This window comes from Nicotiana attenuata, chromosome 4 (assembly GCF_001879085.1).
Source record: "Nicotiana attenuata strain UT chromosome 4, NIATTr2, whole genome shotgun sequence".
Lineage (NCBI taxonomy): Eukaryota > Viridiplantae > Streptophyta > Magnoliopsida > Solanales > Solanaceae > Nicotiana > Nicotiana attenuata.
The window spans coordinates 254524-268853 of NC_031992.1; the positions used below are offsets into that span (position 1 = coordinate 254524).

Genomic DNA, 14330 nt, shown 5'->3' on the forward strand with positions numbered 1-14330 from the left:
AAATCTTTCTTCTGCCAAAGATGGCAAACTTGTCCTGTTCCTTCTCAGATTCATTTTCTTCTTCTTCTTCTTCTTCTCCACTCCACTCTTCATCATCTGAAACTTTTGTTTGTTTAGCTTTCACTGCAGATATTGTCCTCTTGGCTAATGAGGGTTCAACAGACACAGGTACAGAAGAAGACTTCTTGGAGGAAGTCTTGGGCTTTTTAGGTTTGGGTGTAGGAACCTCCACTGTTGTACCCCTTTCTTGATGGACCAGTTCCATCTCCTCTTCCTCTACAACCTCAGAGGATTCTGCAATCTTTCCCTTTCCTTCTCCATTTTCTTTTTCTTGCTTTCTTCTAAGGCCTTTTGTAGATCAGCTTCACTCTGTTTTACCCCTGCTTCTTGTGGCTCTACCCCAAGGTACTGAAGAGGAAGTAGGTGTTGGCGATGAAGCTTTTCTTTTCTTGGAAGGCTTGGGAACAGTTGGGGCTTTTGGTGTGAGAGTTCTGCGTTTCTTTGGGTCATAGCTAGCCCCCACCTTCTTCAGTAGATCAGCTAGAGTTTCTTCAGTAGATGAAATAGGTTCATCTCTTTGCTTGCTCAGATGAACCAACCCTTCAACAGCTTCCCCAGAACCACTTCCCCCTAACTTCATGCCACTCTCTTCTAATCTCTCTTGTGCAACCCCACATATAGCAAGAACTGCTCCCTTCCCATTTCCCCTTTCTTCACCACATGCACCCTCTCTCTCCTTTTCTTTTTCAGAATTCTTTTTAGCTCCACTCCTAAGTCTCTCAGGCACTTCAACATCCCTAATAGGACCAACCAGAACAAACCTAGTCTCTAAGTTTCCACTCACAGACGAACTTGCCTCAGTAGGGGATTCTTGAGTCTTCTCAGAGTTAGAAGACCCATGTCCTTCCCCCTCAGTAGCTGATTGATATGATTCTGATTCAGAGCTGGAGTCTGAATTTGGAGTTTTGCTTTGCTTCATTTGGCTTGCTTTTAACCTTTCGTTTAAAACCTTCCTCAGAGCCCAGATGCTACAGTTTTTCGAGCGAGCATTTTCTGCCTTCGTAGCCTAGGTTTTGGAGATACACTAGGGGAGTAGATGAGGATGAATTTGAGGGAGACGGTGGTGGAGGAGTTCCAGGATTTTCTTATGGGTTAGACATGATGGTCGATTTCTTGAAAGAATTTGGGAATTTTGGAGAAGATGGCAATTAGAAGTGAAGAACAATTTTTGACGGTTTTGGAATTATGATGAAGACTGGAGAAGTGGTGTGTATTTAAAGAGAATTAGACAATTGATAAGTAACGGTAGCTTTTTCAGAGGTCAAATAGAAGTCTAATCAAACTGAGACTCCAGAAATTTTAATGATCAGTTTGGCTTCCCTAGATATTAGGCAAAAATTACGGTTTAGAATTCTAAATGGACGGAACTGGTTCAATGCCAACGGATAGAATTTTCTAGAAAATTGACAAGTATTGGACTTCTGCTCATGATTGAAACATTAATCTTTCTAGTTGTGCAGAGTATAGAAAACATACCTGAGCTTTTATATGAGCATATACTGATGAACCAGGTTCTTCATTTAGAACTCTCTTGAACATGCCTTAAATGCCATAATAGAGAATATTTTGTAAGAGATCAGTGAGTCATATAAACACATATCACAGGAGTATACTAGTTAAAGTATGAAGCTGAGTAAAAATTAATCTAGATATTTAGACAAGTTCAGAATTCCTAGCCAAATTTTTTTTTCATTTTTCAATAAATTTTTTTTCATTGTGCATTCTGAACTGGACCTATTAGGTGATCTTAATCATCCCTAATTCCAACCTGTTCCTCTCAAAGTTTTCTCTACTTAGTTTTTTAGTGAAGATGTCAGCAATTTGTTTATTAGTAGCACAGAATTCTATGGAGATCAGTCATTTCTCATAGTTATCTCTTAAGAAGTGGTGTCTAACATCTATGTGCTTAGTCATATGCTGTTTGATCCATAGCAATTGAGCACAACAAGAAGCAGCAGCAATATACTCAGCTTCAGCAGTAGATAAGGCCACTGAATTTTGCTTCTTAGTAGCCTATGATACAAGACATGAACCAAGGAAGTGTGCCATACCTGAGGTGCTCTTCCTATCCACTAGGAAACCTGCATAATCAACATCAGCATATCCTACTAGATTGAAATTACTACCTTTGGGGTACCAAAGGCACAGATCAGTGGTGCCTTTCAAATATCTTAGTATCCTCTTGACAGCAGTCAAGTGAGACTCTTTTGGATTGGCCTGAAAACGAGCACAAAGCCCTACACTGAAAACAATGTCAGGTCTACTGGCAGTAAGATACAAGAGTGAACCAATCATACCCCTATACAACTTTTGATCAACTGATGAACTAGGTTCATCAATGTCTAATTTAGTGGCAGTTGCAATGGGTGTGTCTATTTCTTTTGATTCTTCCATTTTAAACTTTTTGATTAGCTCTTGTGCATACTTCTGTTGATGGATCATGGTTACATTAGGACATTGTTTGATCTGCAAGCCTAAGAAGAAGTTAAGCTCACCCATCATACTCATTTCAAACTCACTCCTCATTATTTTTGCAAAGTCCTTACTTAGCTTATCAGTGGTGGCCCCAAAGATTATGTCATCAACATATATTTTTACCACAAGGAGATCATTACCTTTTTCCCTTAAGAGTAAGGTACTATCAATTTTACCTCTTTTGTAACCATGTTCAAGCAGAAATTTTGACAGTCGTTCATACCATGCTCTTGGGGCCTGCTTGAGTCCATAGAGAGCCTTGTCTAACTTGTACACATGCTCAGGACATTCCCTGCTCCCAAACCTTGGAGGTTGTTTCACAAACACTTCTTCTTTTAGGTAGCCATTCAGGAAGGCACTTTTGACATCCATCTGATGAAGAGTGAATTCCATGTGTGCTGCAAAGGCTATGAGGAGTCTGATTGCCTCTAGTCTTGCAACTGGAGCAAAAGTCTCATCATAATCTATGCCCTCCTCTTGGCTGTAACATTGGACCACCAGTCTTGCCTTGTTTCTTGTAACTGTTCCATCTTCATCAAGTTTGTTTCTAAAGACCCATTTTATACTAATAACTGATATATCCTTGGGTCTTGGAACTAGATGCCAAACTTGACTTCTCTCAAACTGATTGAGTTCATCTTGCATTGCATTGACCCAATCTGCATCCTGCAAAGCCTCAACAACATTTTTAGGTTCAATAAGAGATAAAAAGGCATCAAAAGCACACAGATTCTTCAGTTGTGATCCAGTTTTGACTCCAGATGTTGGATCGGTGATAATGTTCTCAATAGGATGAGAACTCCGATACTTGTGAGGTTTCACAACCAACTGGTTCCTACTAGATGCTTCTCCCATGTTCTGTTGCTGAGGAACAGGATCATGAACAGGTTCTTTAGGGGATTTATTTCAATTCCTCTTTGATTAGTTCCCCCTGTCAGGTTGCCCTGAATAGAAGAACCTGTTCCATCACCCGTTCCTTCTTTTGGTGCCACTTTGACTTGTGTTGAGGCTTCAGTCAAATCCTTTACCAATCCAATGGCTTCATCTTCATGTTCCCAGGTAAATCTAGAATAATCATCAACAAGTACCATTACATATTTCTTTCCACCTCTGATCATGGTTCTTATTGGACCACAGAGATCCATATGGACCAGTTCCAACGACTTGGTTGTGCTTACCGTTTTCTTACTTTTGAAGGATGATCTTACCTGCTTCCCCCTTGCACAGGCCTCACAAACTTTGTCTTCCTTGAACTTGATGTTAGGTAACCCTATCACCAAGTCCTTGGAGACTAATTTGTTTAGCTGATTCAGACTGGCATGGCCAAGTCTTTTGTGCCACGGGAGGGGATCATTATCCAGCACACTTAGGCAGGTTAGTTCATTTTCTGAAAGAGTAGACAAATCTACAATGTAAATATTGTTAACTCTTTTTCCCTGCAAAACAATCTTGTCAGTGGTAAGGTTAATCACAAAGCATTTAGTAGAGGTGAATGCTACAAGGTTACCTCTGTCACACAGTTGTGACACACTGATCAGGTTGTATATTAAGCCATCTATCAAGTAGACATTCTCAATGGAGTGAGAGTCTGTCTTACCTACCTTTCCAACCCCAATAATCTCACCTTTCTTCCCATTTCCAAAGGAGACATTACCTCTCTTTAAGTCCTCAAGTGAAAGGAACTGGTTCTTGCTTCCAGTCATATGTTTTGAGCAGCCACTATCCATGTACCATATTTGGCTACTTCCCTTCACTTGGACCTGCAAAAAGAAATCAGGGGTTAGTTTTAGGAACCCAAACTAGTTTGGGTCCCTTTCTATAGGCAAAGGGATAAATCAGATTCCTTCTAACCCACCCAAGCAGCCTATTTTTTCTTTGAACAAAAGCTTTGTTCTTTTGACTGGCCTTTTCTTTTGCATTACATTCATTTTTGTAATGGCCAGTCTTGCCACAGTGTGTGCAGATTTTGTTCTCAGGAAGAGTGAGGTACTTGCTTTTAGGATCCCACTTAGGTGCTTGAGTCCCATAACCAAGTCCTCTTTTGTTGCTACTGTGATGTTCTTGTAACCAGGAGAGTGCATCAGAAGCCTTGTTCCATTTGCAAGTTCTGTCTAGTTCATGTTTTACCTTCCCTAGATCTTCTTTCAATACTCTTATCTGGTCATCCTTCCTATACAACTCATCCTTCATTTTCCCTAAGTTTTCTTCTAGGGTGAGGTATGTGTGATCAGCTTTCTTTTTTCCTGTTCCTAGTTTCAGCTTTAAGTTCTCAGATCTAAGTTCTAGGATACTAATGTCAAGTTTAAGAACCTGGTTCTTCAACTCAGTATTTTTATTTTCACTCTCATTAGCCCTAGACTCTAGATTTTTGCACTTAGATTTTAGAATCACACATTCCCTAGACAGCTCTTCCTTCTCATTGTTAATTATCTCAGAAGCATCAATGAAGTCTAGCAATAGTTCAGACAACCTTTCTTTAGATAGGAATTTAATCTTGTCTTTGAGATGAAGAATACTTACCTCTTGTTCATCATCTGATTCTCCAATGGCCATAAGCGCTTGTTCATCTCCAGCTTCATCTTCTGAGTCCTCACTGATGTTTCTCCCCAGGCAGCAACCATAGCCTTTGTGAACCTTTGTTCCTTTTTGGTTGAACCTGTTCCTTCTTCCTGTTCCTTCGTTCAACCCTTTCCTTCTTCCACTCAATTTCCCATTGAGGACAATTCTTGATCATGTGATCAGTCTTACCACATTTGTAGCAACCCTCATTGGTCTGTTTCTCAGGAGCCCTTGGTTTGTTGAAGGTTGTACCTCTTGAAGAACCCTTTCCTCTCATCAGGTACTTTTTAAAATCTCTTGTGATCATAGCCATTTCCGCATCCTCCAGATCTGAACCTTCAGCAATTCTAAGAGCCAGACTTCTTTCCTTCTTGGGTGCATCCATTTTCATGGTTTGCCTTCTCAGTTCATAGGCAGTAAGGTTTCCAATTAGTTCATCTAGCTTAAGGGTAGCATTATTCTTTGATTCCTGAATAGCAGTGATTTTGCTTTCCCAAGAGACTGGCAGAACCCTTGTTAAAATCTTCTCAACTTTGTCTTCTTCAAGGATAATCCTTCCAAGAGACTTAAGTTCATTTGTCTGTGTGGTGAACCTTGTATATATCTCTTGGATGGTTTCTCCTTCCTTCATGGTGAAATTCTCATATTGAGAATACAACAGTGTTCCTCTAGACCTCTTCACTTGAGGTGTTCCTTCATGAGCCACTTGTAAAGTGTCCCAGATTTCCTTAGCAGTGGTACAACTTTGAATTTTACTGTACTCATCTAGACCTAGTCCTCACACAAGCCATTTCTTGGCCTTGGCATTCATCTCCCATTTCTTCAAATCTTCAGCAGTGAAGTCAACTCTTCTCTTTGGCACATCCCCTCCTTCCTCATTCTTCTTTGTAGTTGCCAAAGGACCATCAGTGACTATGTCCCAGAGTTCATAGTCCTCTCCTATGATATGATCTCTCATCCTGCTCTTCCACCAGGAATAGTACTGACCATTGAAGAGTGGAGGCCTAGCAGTGGATCCCCCTTCCCAGTTCCCAGGTGGTGCACTCATCTTGATCTTTTCCTAAGATGTTAACCTCTTCAAGGATAACCGGCTCTGATACCAATTGATGTTCTAAACATCAATGCCACACAAGAGGGGGGGGGGTGATTTGTGTGGTACCCAATTTTCGCTCTAGAATAACCGGGTTCTTCTAGGTGTACTAACTACTACTATTTGCGGAATAATAAGTACATAAAATAAAGAACACAGAGATTTTTACGTGGAAAACACCTGTCTCAAAAGGTGAAAAAAAACCACGACCTACTACTCAGAGGATTTTCCCAAACTACCACTAAAATCACTGAGCCAAAACAGCATTTACAAAACTCTTTGTAAACCTAAGGATTAACTCTAATCCCGTTGTGGCACACAGCCTCAACTGTTGCGACAACTTCAAGTCAGCTTATAATTTGAACACTCTAGGTACCTAATACAATTGCTTCTATGAAAGCTAAAAGGTACAATTTTAAACCACCTACTACAATTGAACTAGAATAAAAGGAATACACAATGGAACTGATTCTTCTATCTCGTTCAAGTAGCTTCAGGAGTGCACACTCAAATCTCACATAAATTGCTTGCAAAATNGAAAATTGGGTATCAACAGACGTGACAGTCTGATACAGCTCTCGAAACGTCACGTCGCTACCTCGTGACGGGGTACTCGCCTCTCGCACAAAGCGCTCAGATTTGTCACAACTTTCGAATCGACAGAGTCCGCCCATCAAGCTCGCCAAAAGACGACCTCAATAGGCGGAGGGACTAACTGTGTGGGTCGAAATCTGACCAAACAGGAATTTACGGAAAGAGGAACGACAGTCATTTGGGCCGAAGTCGCATTCGTATAAAGCTATAGCGACAAGCACCTCGGCCACGGTCGAGGTCGTGTACTCAGAATGCTTGTACAGTGAATTGGTTGTTACAACATTTCAGAGGGTCAAACTGTAACACAGTTAAGGGGCTGAGGTACTCTGGCTAATGACCGTTGTGTAAAGGAGAATACTTAGTATATATACTAGGTGAGAGAACTAAGGAAGAAAAATTCGTACAAATCACACACTTCTTCACTAACAAAAGAGGTGAATAGGAGAATCCATCTAAAAGATGAGAGAAGGTTCAGAGCTTTGCTATTCATCTTCTGTAGCTATTGTTATGGAATAAATAAAGATACACCCCGTGGTCATTAATGGTGAATTCTTTCTTTATTCTCTATTTTACAATATGGATTAACAATGTCACGAATGAATGTAAGCTCATCATATACATTAGATTTTTTTTCCATTATCTTAATGAGTTCATGAGCCTAACCTTACACAACTCTTCTTATTTATCATTCATTAATCTAGAGTCAATTATCTTTGAGTAGGATTTACCCCTTATCCATTCATTTAAATTAATTTAACTAAAAAGAGTTTAACACTTTTTGGTCAAACATTAGGCCCTCACATGTTTAAAACACGTCACTAAAGTCTAAAGCTTGTTAACTTATATACCTAGCATCCCTCTTATGTTTTGACGATATGAGACTGTATCTAAAGGTGATGTGTTATAACGAACTACTAGTATAAACATAAAAATTAAAAGTATATGATAACTTTTCAACCAAGATATAAGTTTGCTTGCAATTATGAAGGTTAGATTTGTTATTTAAATGTTTTTAATCCATGCACTTCCTGATGGATAAGTGTTAAAAATATAAATATAAGACATATAATTTGATGTAAATAAGTAATAAGAGTAAATTTTTAATAGGAGTAAATAATTTGTAATGCGAGTAAATACATTTCTTTCTTTTTTTCCATATATAAGTGCGAGTCCAAAATCAAATTATTTCATGTTCCTTGTTATTCATCAAAATAGAAAATTGGTAAGACGAGAGAACACTCATACTAGACATTAGGGAAGTAAAATTCTAAAACTACAAAAAAAAAGGTACACTAGGAACTCGAGACACTTCCAGTTTTAGTAATATGGTTATTAGGTTTTATATTTAAAAAATATTTTTGAAACTTGTGATCTTAAAAGCTTAAGGGATAAAAAGTTTGTGGGGTCATGATATTTGTGTGGCTATAAAAGCTACTCATTAAAGATAAATGGGTAAAATAAAAGAGTTTAAAGTTGAATTATTTTCAAATTTAAAAATATGTGTGTTTTTGTTTTGGAAGAGAATAAAAAGGAAAGTAGAGTACTACTATAGTGTGAATGGTCCTAAATCCTAATGCAACAAGAGTGGCAGTGAGAAAGGAAACGGAAAAGGGAAATAAATAATTGCAGAGAGCGATGGCGTTGATGGGGGAGAAATGCAGAGTGTGTGTAACAGGAGCAGGTGGCTACGTCGCTACGTCGCTAGTTAAGCTTCTCCTTTCTAAAGACTACACCGTTCATGGCACCGTTAGAAACCCTTGTAAGTAAATCCTTATTTCCTATTTTTCTACTTTTCAATATATGTAATAGTATTGAAAAGAAAGGTAAAAACTTTTTTCGACAAGATTGTCAGTTGTGTTTTAGAACTGTTCTTAGTTTTCAAACTACGGAGTATATGTTAGGAGCCTCAGCTGGGAAGGAGCCCTTTATTTCAACCGAATGTTCTAGCCTCTAGGTGAATATTCCTAAGAAATTGGTTCAACTTTCAAGCAAGCAATCAATTATTCCAAATTAGTTGAGTCGGCTTTATTGATCATTTATAAATATTTCAATTTATTCTTGTAAGGCGGAATATATTGACCTAATACTTACAGTTGCACCAATTTTTGCAATCAAAATATCTTTTTTTTTTTAAAGGAGAATTTCGATTGACTTGAATAATTTGAGAACTGAATTGAGAACGGCTGTAAATTATATCTTATGGCAATACCTAGATTTTCAGAGATATTTATAGTTGATTCATCCTTTCGCTTGCTGTGTTCCCCCCTTGTCCTCTACTCATGATCCTTTCTGCTGATAACATTGAAGAAACTAACTGTGTTATGAGAAACAAAAGGTAGCATATTTTTCATACATCCAATGCGCCCAAATAGAAAACATCGTTCTTGTTTGGTAACATGGTATAATAATTAAAATTGTAGGGGTTTTTTAGTTTCTGCTGAAAATTTCTGAAGAGGCCTCATTGTAAATCAATTTGCAGCTGATGACAAGTATGCTCATTTGAAGAACCTTGACAAAGCTGCTGAGAACCTAAAACTCTTCAAGGCAGACTTGCTAGATTACAACTCGCTTGCTGCAGCCATCAAAGGATGCAATGGAGTATTTCACGTTGCTAGTCCCGTCCCTTCAAGCTCTGTACCAAATCCCGAGGTGTGACTTTGCTATGACCTGTTAAATTTTTTCTTGTGACCACATGTAGAAGAAAACTAGGTTCCCTAAACATTTAAAACAGAGTAAACTAATAAACCAACATGGCCAGTGTCCAGTTTTTACATACCTCCACGAATTAAGAGATTATCAGCTTATTCACTTTGTTAATATGAATCACATCTTCTGGTTTTACTTTATGACTACCAGGTAAAAGTGGAATCTTCATGACTCACGAGTAGTCTAGCCTATTGATCTTTAGTACATGTTATTAGTTGTTGAAAGTGCTCTGAGGTATATTTCGACTGAATGAAAAACAAGATGGTGAATTTATATTGGGATTACACAAAGTACTATTCAAAAAAGTTTTTCAACAGAGATTCGCCAATTTATCTTTTGCCAGTCATTTTTTTATCATCGTAATATCTTTCCCTCAATTATTCTATTCCTGACTATGGGTAATCAGTGAATTGTTTTCGAAATATTGGATATTCTGATAGCAAAGGAGTTCTTTCGTCTCAATATTTGAATAATATTCATTACTTAAAGTGGTTCTTTCGATCATTCATCAAAAGGAGACACTTGATTTGAATTTGACCAGTTGAGTTCTTATAATAAGAGACGCTATCTATAGAGCTCCTCCATTTGGAGTCTTAGACATTGGAAAATCAGGTCCATCCAGGATACATTGTATTGTGATCAAACGATCTGCATTTCTAGTTTGGTTTTGGAAATAACGAATCCCACTGTGCTCTAGTTCTGCACAAATAAATTATCTTCTTCATATGTTCAATTGTTTGATTGCAGGTAGAACTAGTTGAGCCTGCAGTAAAAGGCACACTTAATGTTCTGAAGGCATGCTCTGAAGCAAACATCAAGAGAGTTGTGTTTGTATCTTCTGTTGCTGCTGCTGCCTTGAACCCCAACTGGCCGAAGGGCCAAGTGAAAGACGAGACCTGTTGGTCGGACAGTGAATACTGCAAAGCAACTAATGTAACTTCTTTACTGATACAAGTTTACGAATTTGATCTGTGGACATTTTAAGATTTTAGTTAATAATCTACATGTTTCTTAGTATGATACTCAGTGTTGGTAAAGTAATTTACAATCTGTATCTTGAATACTCAGTGTTGGTAAAGTAATTTACAATCTGTATCTTGAATACTTTTTTTACTGGAGCAGTTTCCTGTCTGATTGGCTTAGTTTTGGTGAGAATTTCAGATTTGAATCTTGAATGCTCATTTTGCTAGAGCAGTTTCCTATCTGATTGTTTTGTGGTTCCACATGCATGCAGAACTGGTACTGTTTTTCTAAGACGATGGCTGAGAAAGAAGCTTGGTCATATGCAAAACAAACTGGACTTGATATGATAACTGTGCTTCCAACACTTGTTTTGGGGCCAATGTTGCAGAGGACTACAAATGCCAGTAGTTTGGTTCTCATTAAGCTGCTGAAAGGTACCCAACAAGGCATAGTTATACCTCACTGGTTTAATGTTTCTGCATTACTTCTATTTTACATCTCTGCTTGCGTGAGTTGCTCATTGGTAAATAAACAGAATTCACTTTTCCCACAAGACATGTGTTCAGCATGCAGTTTTGTTAAATTCATTGCCAATGCTTAAAAGTCTCAAAATGATTTACATGTGTAACTATAACAAGTCTTGTCATATTGACATTTGGTTCTCCAAAATACATGGTGCTTGACAATGAGTAAGAGATCATTGAATGCAAAATGGTGCTGTCTAGTTATCTTTAAGGCATATCATTTAAGCTACAAGTGAAAATTTCTACAATATTATTTGTCCATGTAGCTGGATTAACCTGAATTGCTTTGCAGCTTGGTAGCATGTCTACCTTAGCATGGTATTTATGAGACTGAGCTCAACTGCTCAAGTTTATAGTAGTTTTTTATGCTTAATATGTTGGTTGGTGGTAGCTAGGACTTTTCGTCCATAACATTTAGATAAAATAATTATGTTGAATTCCACGCACTAGTTAAGGGGTTCTTCCTTATCTATACATTCACTTTATACCCCCAGATGCTTTGGACAACTGCCGGACGCCCCTCTAGCTTAAGTTACCATATTTGGCTCGTCTGAAGTTTATATACTCCCTTTGACCAATTTATTTTTGCACAATTATCTATTATGACAAAGAGACAGCATCACGTCCCCATTTCCCTTTTATGTAAATTGCAGAAGACTTTCTTTATTATCTATAAAATAAAAAAAATAAAGAAATATATATTGGTCATTTGATAAAATTTAGTAGGCCAGTTTGTGATATAGTTTTGGTTACAAGCATCCTCAGGTGCTTTATCATCCTTCTACTCTAGTGTTTCAAGCATGGCTTTAGCTATGAATTCTCGAGTGTATTGCCTGTTTAGATAAAAGTCCTCCAGCTACTATGCACCAAGGGCTACTAAGCATTGTGTTTAATGTTAATGCATGTCAATTTCTATGTAGCTCCCAGGACTTTGGTCTAGGAGTAAGAGCAGAGTTTGGGTTAGACACATGTCATTAGTTCGAGCCTGCTGCAGACAAGAGCCTACTATTTAAGTGGAAAAGGGTAGAGAGGCAGGCGCATCATCGATCAAGTTTTGAACTGTGTGCCACTAGCCCTCTAGAATTTCTTGGTTATAAAAGAGAACATTAGTCTCGGTTACAAAAGTCTATCCGCTTTTGTATCATCTGAGTTGCTTTGCATTTTCTTATGTTAATGGCTTCATGTGTTGTTTCTGTGTTTTCATGTATATGGATTCATGGTCATGGTTCTTTCATTTTTTCACTTGAAGTGACTGACCTCTCCCTGCCTACGCTCTTGTGTCATTCATATAGAAGGATATGAAGAGCTGGAAAACAAGAGCCGATTTATAATAGATGTACGTGATTTAGCTGAAGCTCTGGTGCTGGTATATGAGAGACCTGAAGCTGAAGGTAGATACATATGCACGGCTCATAAAGTGAAATCACAGGATTTGGTTGACATGCTGAAGAGACACTACCCCAACTACAACTATCCTAAATGGTGAATTTCTCTCCAATTCTACCTTAGGCTTCTTTATCGGAATCTAGTGTCCTATTTCCTGTGTCTGGTTTAAGAGTTACAAAAAAGCGGCGTAACGAAATCGACTTCTCTTATGGGATTGTGATTCCTTTTTCCAGTGCGTGATGCGTTTGGTTAAGAAGTTACAAAGGAAAAAGTGCATGATGAATTTGGTCTATTTGATTGAGTCTATTGATAAGTAGTCTTCTTGTCCTTCTGCATAGAAGTTCCTCACTTGTCTGTTTTGGGCCTAAGCCCGCACGACTTTAAAACGTCTTAACCGGCGAGATGCTGGATATATAAGGAAACAACCCTTAGGCATTAGTGACGCGACGCGTTTTAAGGCCGTGCAACCCTAGGTTCAAAGCGGGCATGTCACTAGTTGGGTGTACTGTTACACTTGTGCATAGAAGTTCCTCAATTAAATCTGTTGTCCTGAATTGTACTGTTTATTTTACAGCTTTACTGATTTGATGGAGGAAGGAAGTTATAGTTCAGAGAAACTGCAGAAGTTGGGTTGGCAATATAGGCCACTGGAGGAAACTCTAATTGATTCAGTTGAAAGTTACAAACAAGGGGGCTTTCTGGAATGAAGAAGAGAACATCTCAAGATCACTTTTTGCTTATTGTAATAGCTTGTGGTTGTTACTCTGCATTTTTGATACAGCATAATAAAATAATACATAGATTCCTGCATAGCACATACAAGTATTATTTAATTATGTGGGCAACAAAAATGACAGTCAAACCATGTTTTGTGTAATGCTGAATTTTATGTTAAGTATGAAAGATTCAACGGAAAAGGGCCATGTATGCTAGTGAACTATGCGAATTAGGACAGATATGCCCGTCGTTAATAGTTTGGCACAGATATGCCTAATCCGTCCAATACTTGCTCATTCATGCCCTTAGTTTAACGGAACCACTATTTTGTCTTTCTTAAGTAATTAATAACCGGACCCAACCAAAATCTGCCGACCCGATCCGTTATGACCGACCCACCCTTATTCCAAAGATATTTTTTGATATATTATTTTTGTTTGATTGGGAAATTGTGTGATAATGATATTTATTTATTTGAGTAATTTGATAATCGATTTGTTTTTGTTATACATCATTTCGGGAAGTAATCGTACTAAAGTAGTAATTGATATTTGTTTATTATTTTAATAATATAATATTCGAATTAGTTTGTGCTTTCTTCAATCATTTTACCATCTATCGTTATTTTTCTCACAGTCTATTTGTATTTTTCACCAATACAAATACGAATAACTCCATGTTCACTATAACTTAACTTGATGGATCCGTTTTTTTGTTTAGATAAGTGATCATTATATGATTGAATATTAGTTTATTGGATTATTTCTCCATTACAAATTTATTTATGAAATAATTAATAAATTTTTTAAATAGTGGTGCTTCTTTTTTATTTTTATTAATTAATTATTTCATAACAAGCACCACTGAGAAAAATAAAAATAGATGGTAAAATGCTTGAAGAAAGCATAACCTAATTCAAATATTATATTATTAGAATAATAAATAAATATCAATTACTACTTTTAGTAGGATTACTTTCCAAAATGATGTATAACAAAAAAGAAATCGATTATCAAATTACTCAAATAAATAAATACACAATTTCTCAATCAAACAAAATAATATATCAAAAAATATCTTTGAAATAAGGGTGGGTCGGGTCCTAACGGATCGAGTCAGCAGATTTTAGTTGGGTCCGGTTATTAATTATTTAAGAAAGACAAAATAGTGGTTCAGTTAAACTAAGGGCATGGATGAGCAAGTATTGGATGGATTGGACATATCTGTACCAAACTATCAACGACGGGCATATCTGT

General features: G+C 37.5%; 1 protein-coding gene across 1 annotated transcript; it reads left to right on the top strand.

Annotated features, from left to right (window-relative positions):
- LOC109224763 (cinnamoyl-CoA reductase 2-like) lies at positions 8325–13274 on the top strand. Its single transcript, XM_019389274.1, has 6 exons — positions 8325–8537; positions 9258–9427; positions 10232–10417; positions 10719–10881; positions 12264–12453; positions 12932–13274. Exons 1-6 carry the CDS (start codon positions 8414–8416, stop codon positions 13062–13064), a joined length of 966 nt encoding a protein of 321 aa, XP_019244819.1. The 5' UTR covers positions 8325–8413; the 3' UTR covers positions 13065–13274.

Bases quoted from the DNA above. Each gene is read 5' to 3' on its own strand.
- LOC109224763 (XM_019389274.1), top strand. From the start codon at position 8,414: ATGGCGTTGATGGGGGAGAAATGCAGAGTGTGTGTAACAGGAGCAGGT. The intron at 8,538-9,257 runs GTAAGTAAATCC...ATCAATTTGCAG, and splicing joins TGGCACCGTTAGAAACCCTT to CTGATGACAAGTATGCTCAT. The intron at 10,882-12,263 runs GTACCCAACAAG...TCATTCATATAG, and splicing joins TCTCATTAAGCTGCTGAAAG to AAGGATATGAAGAGCTGGAA.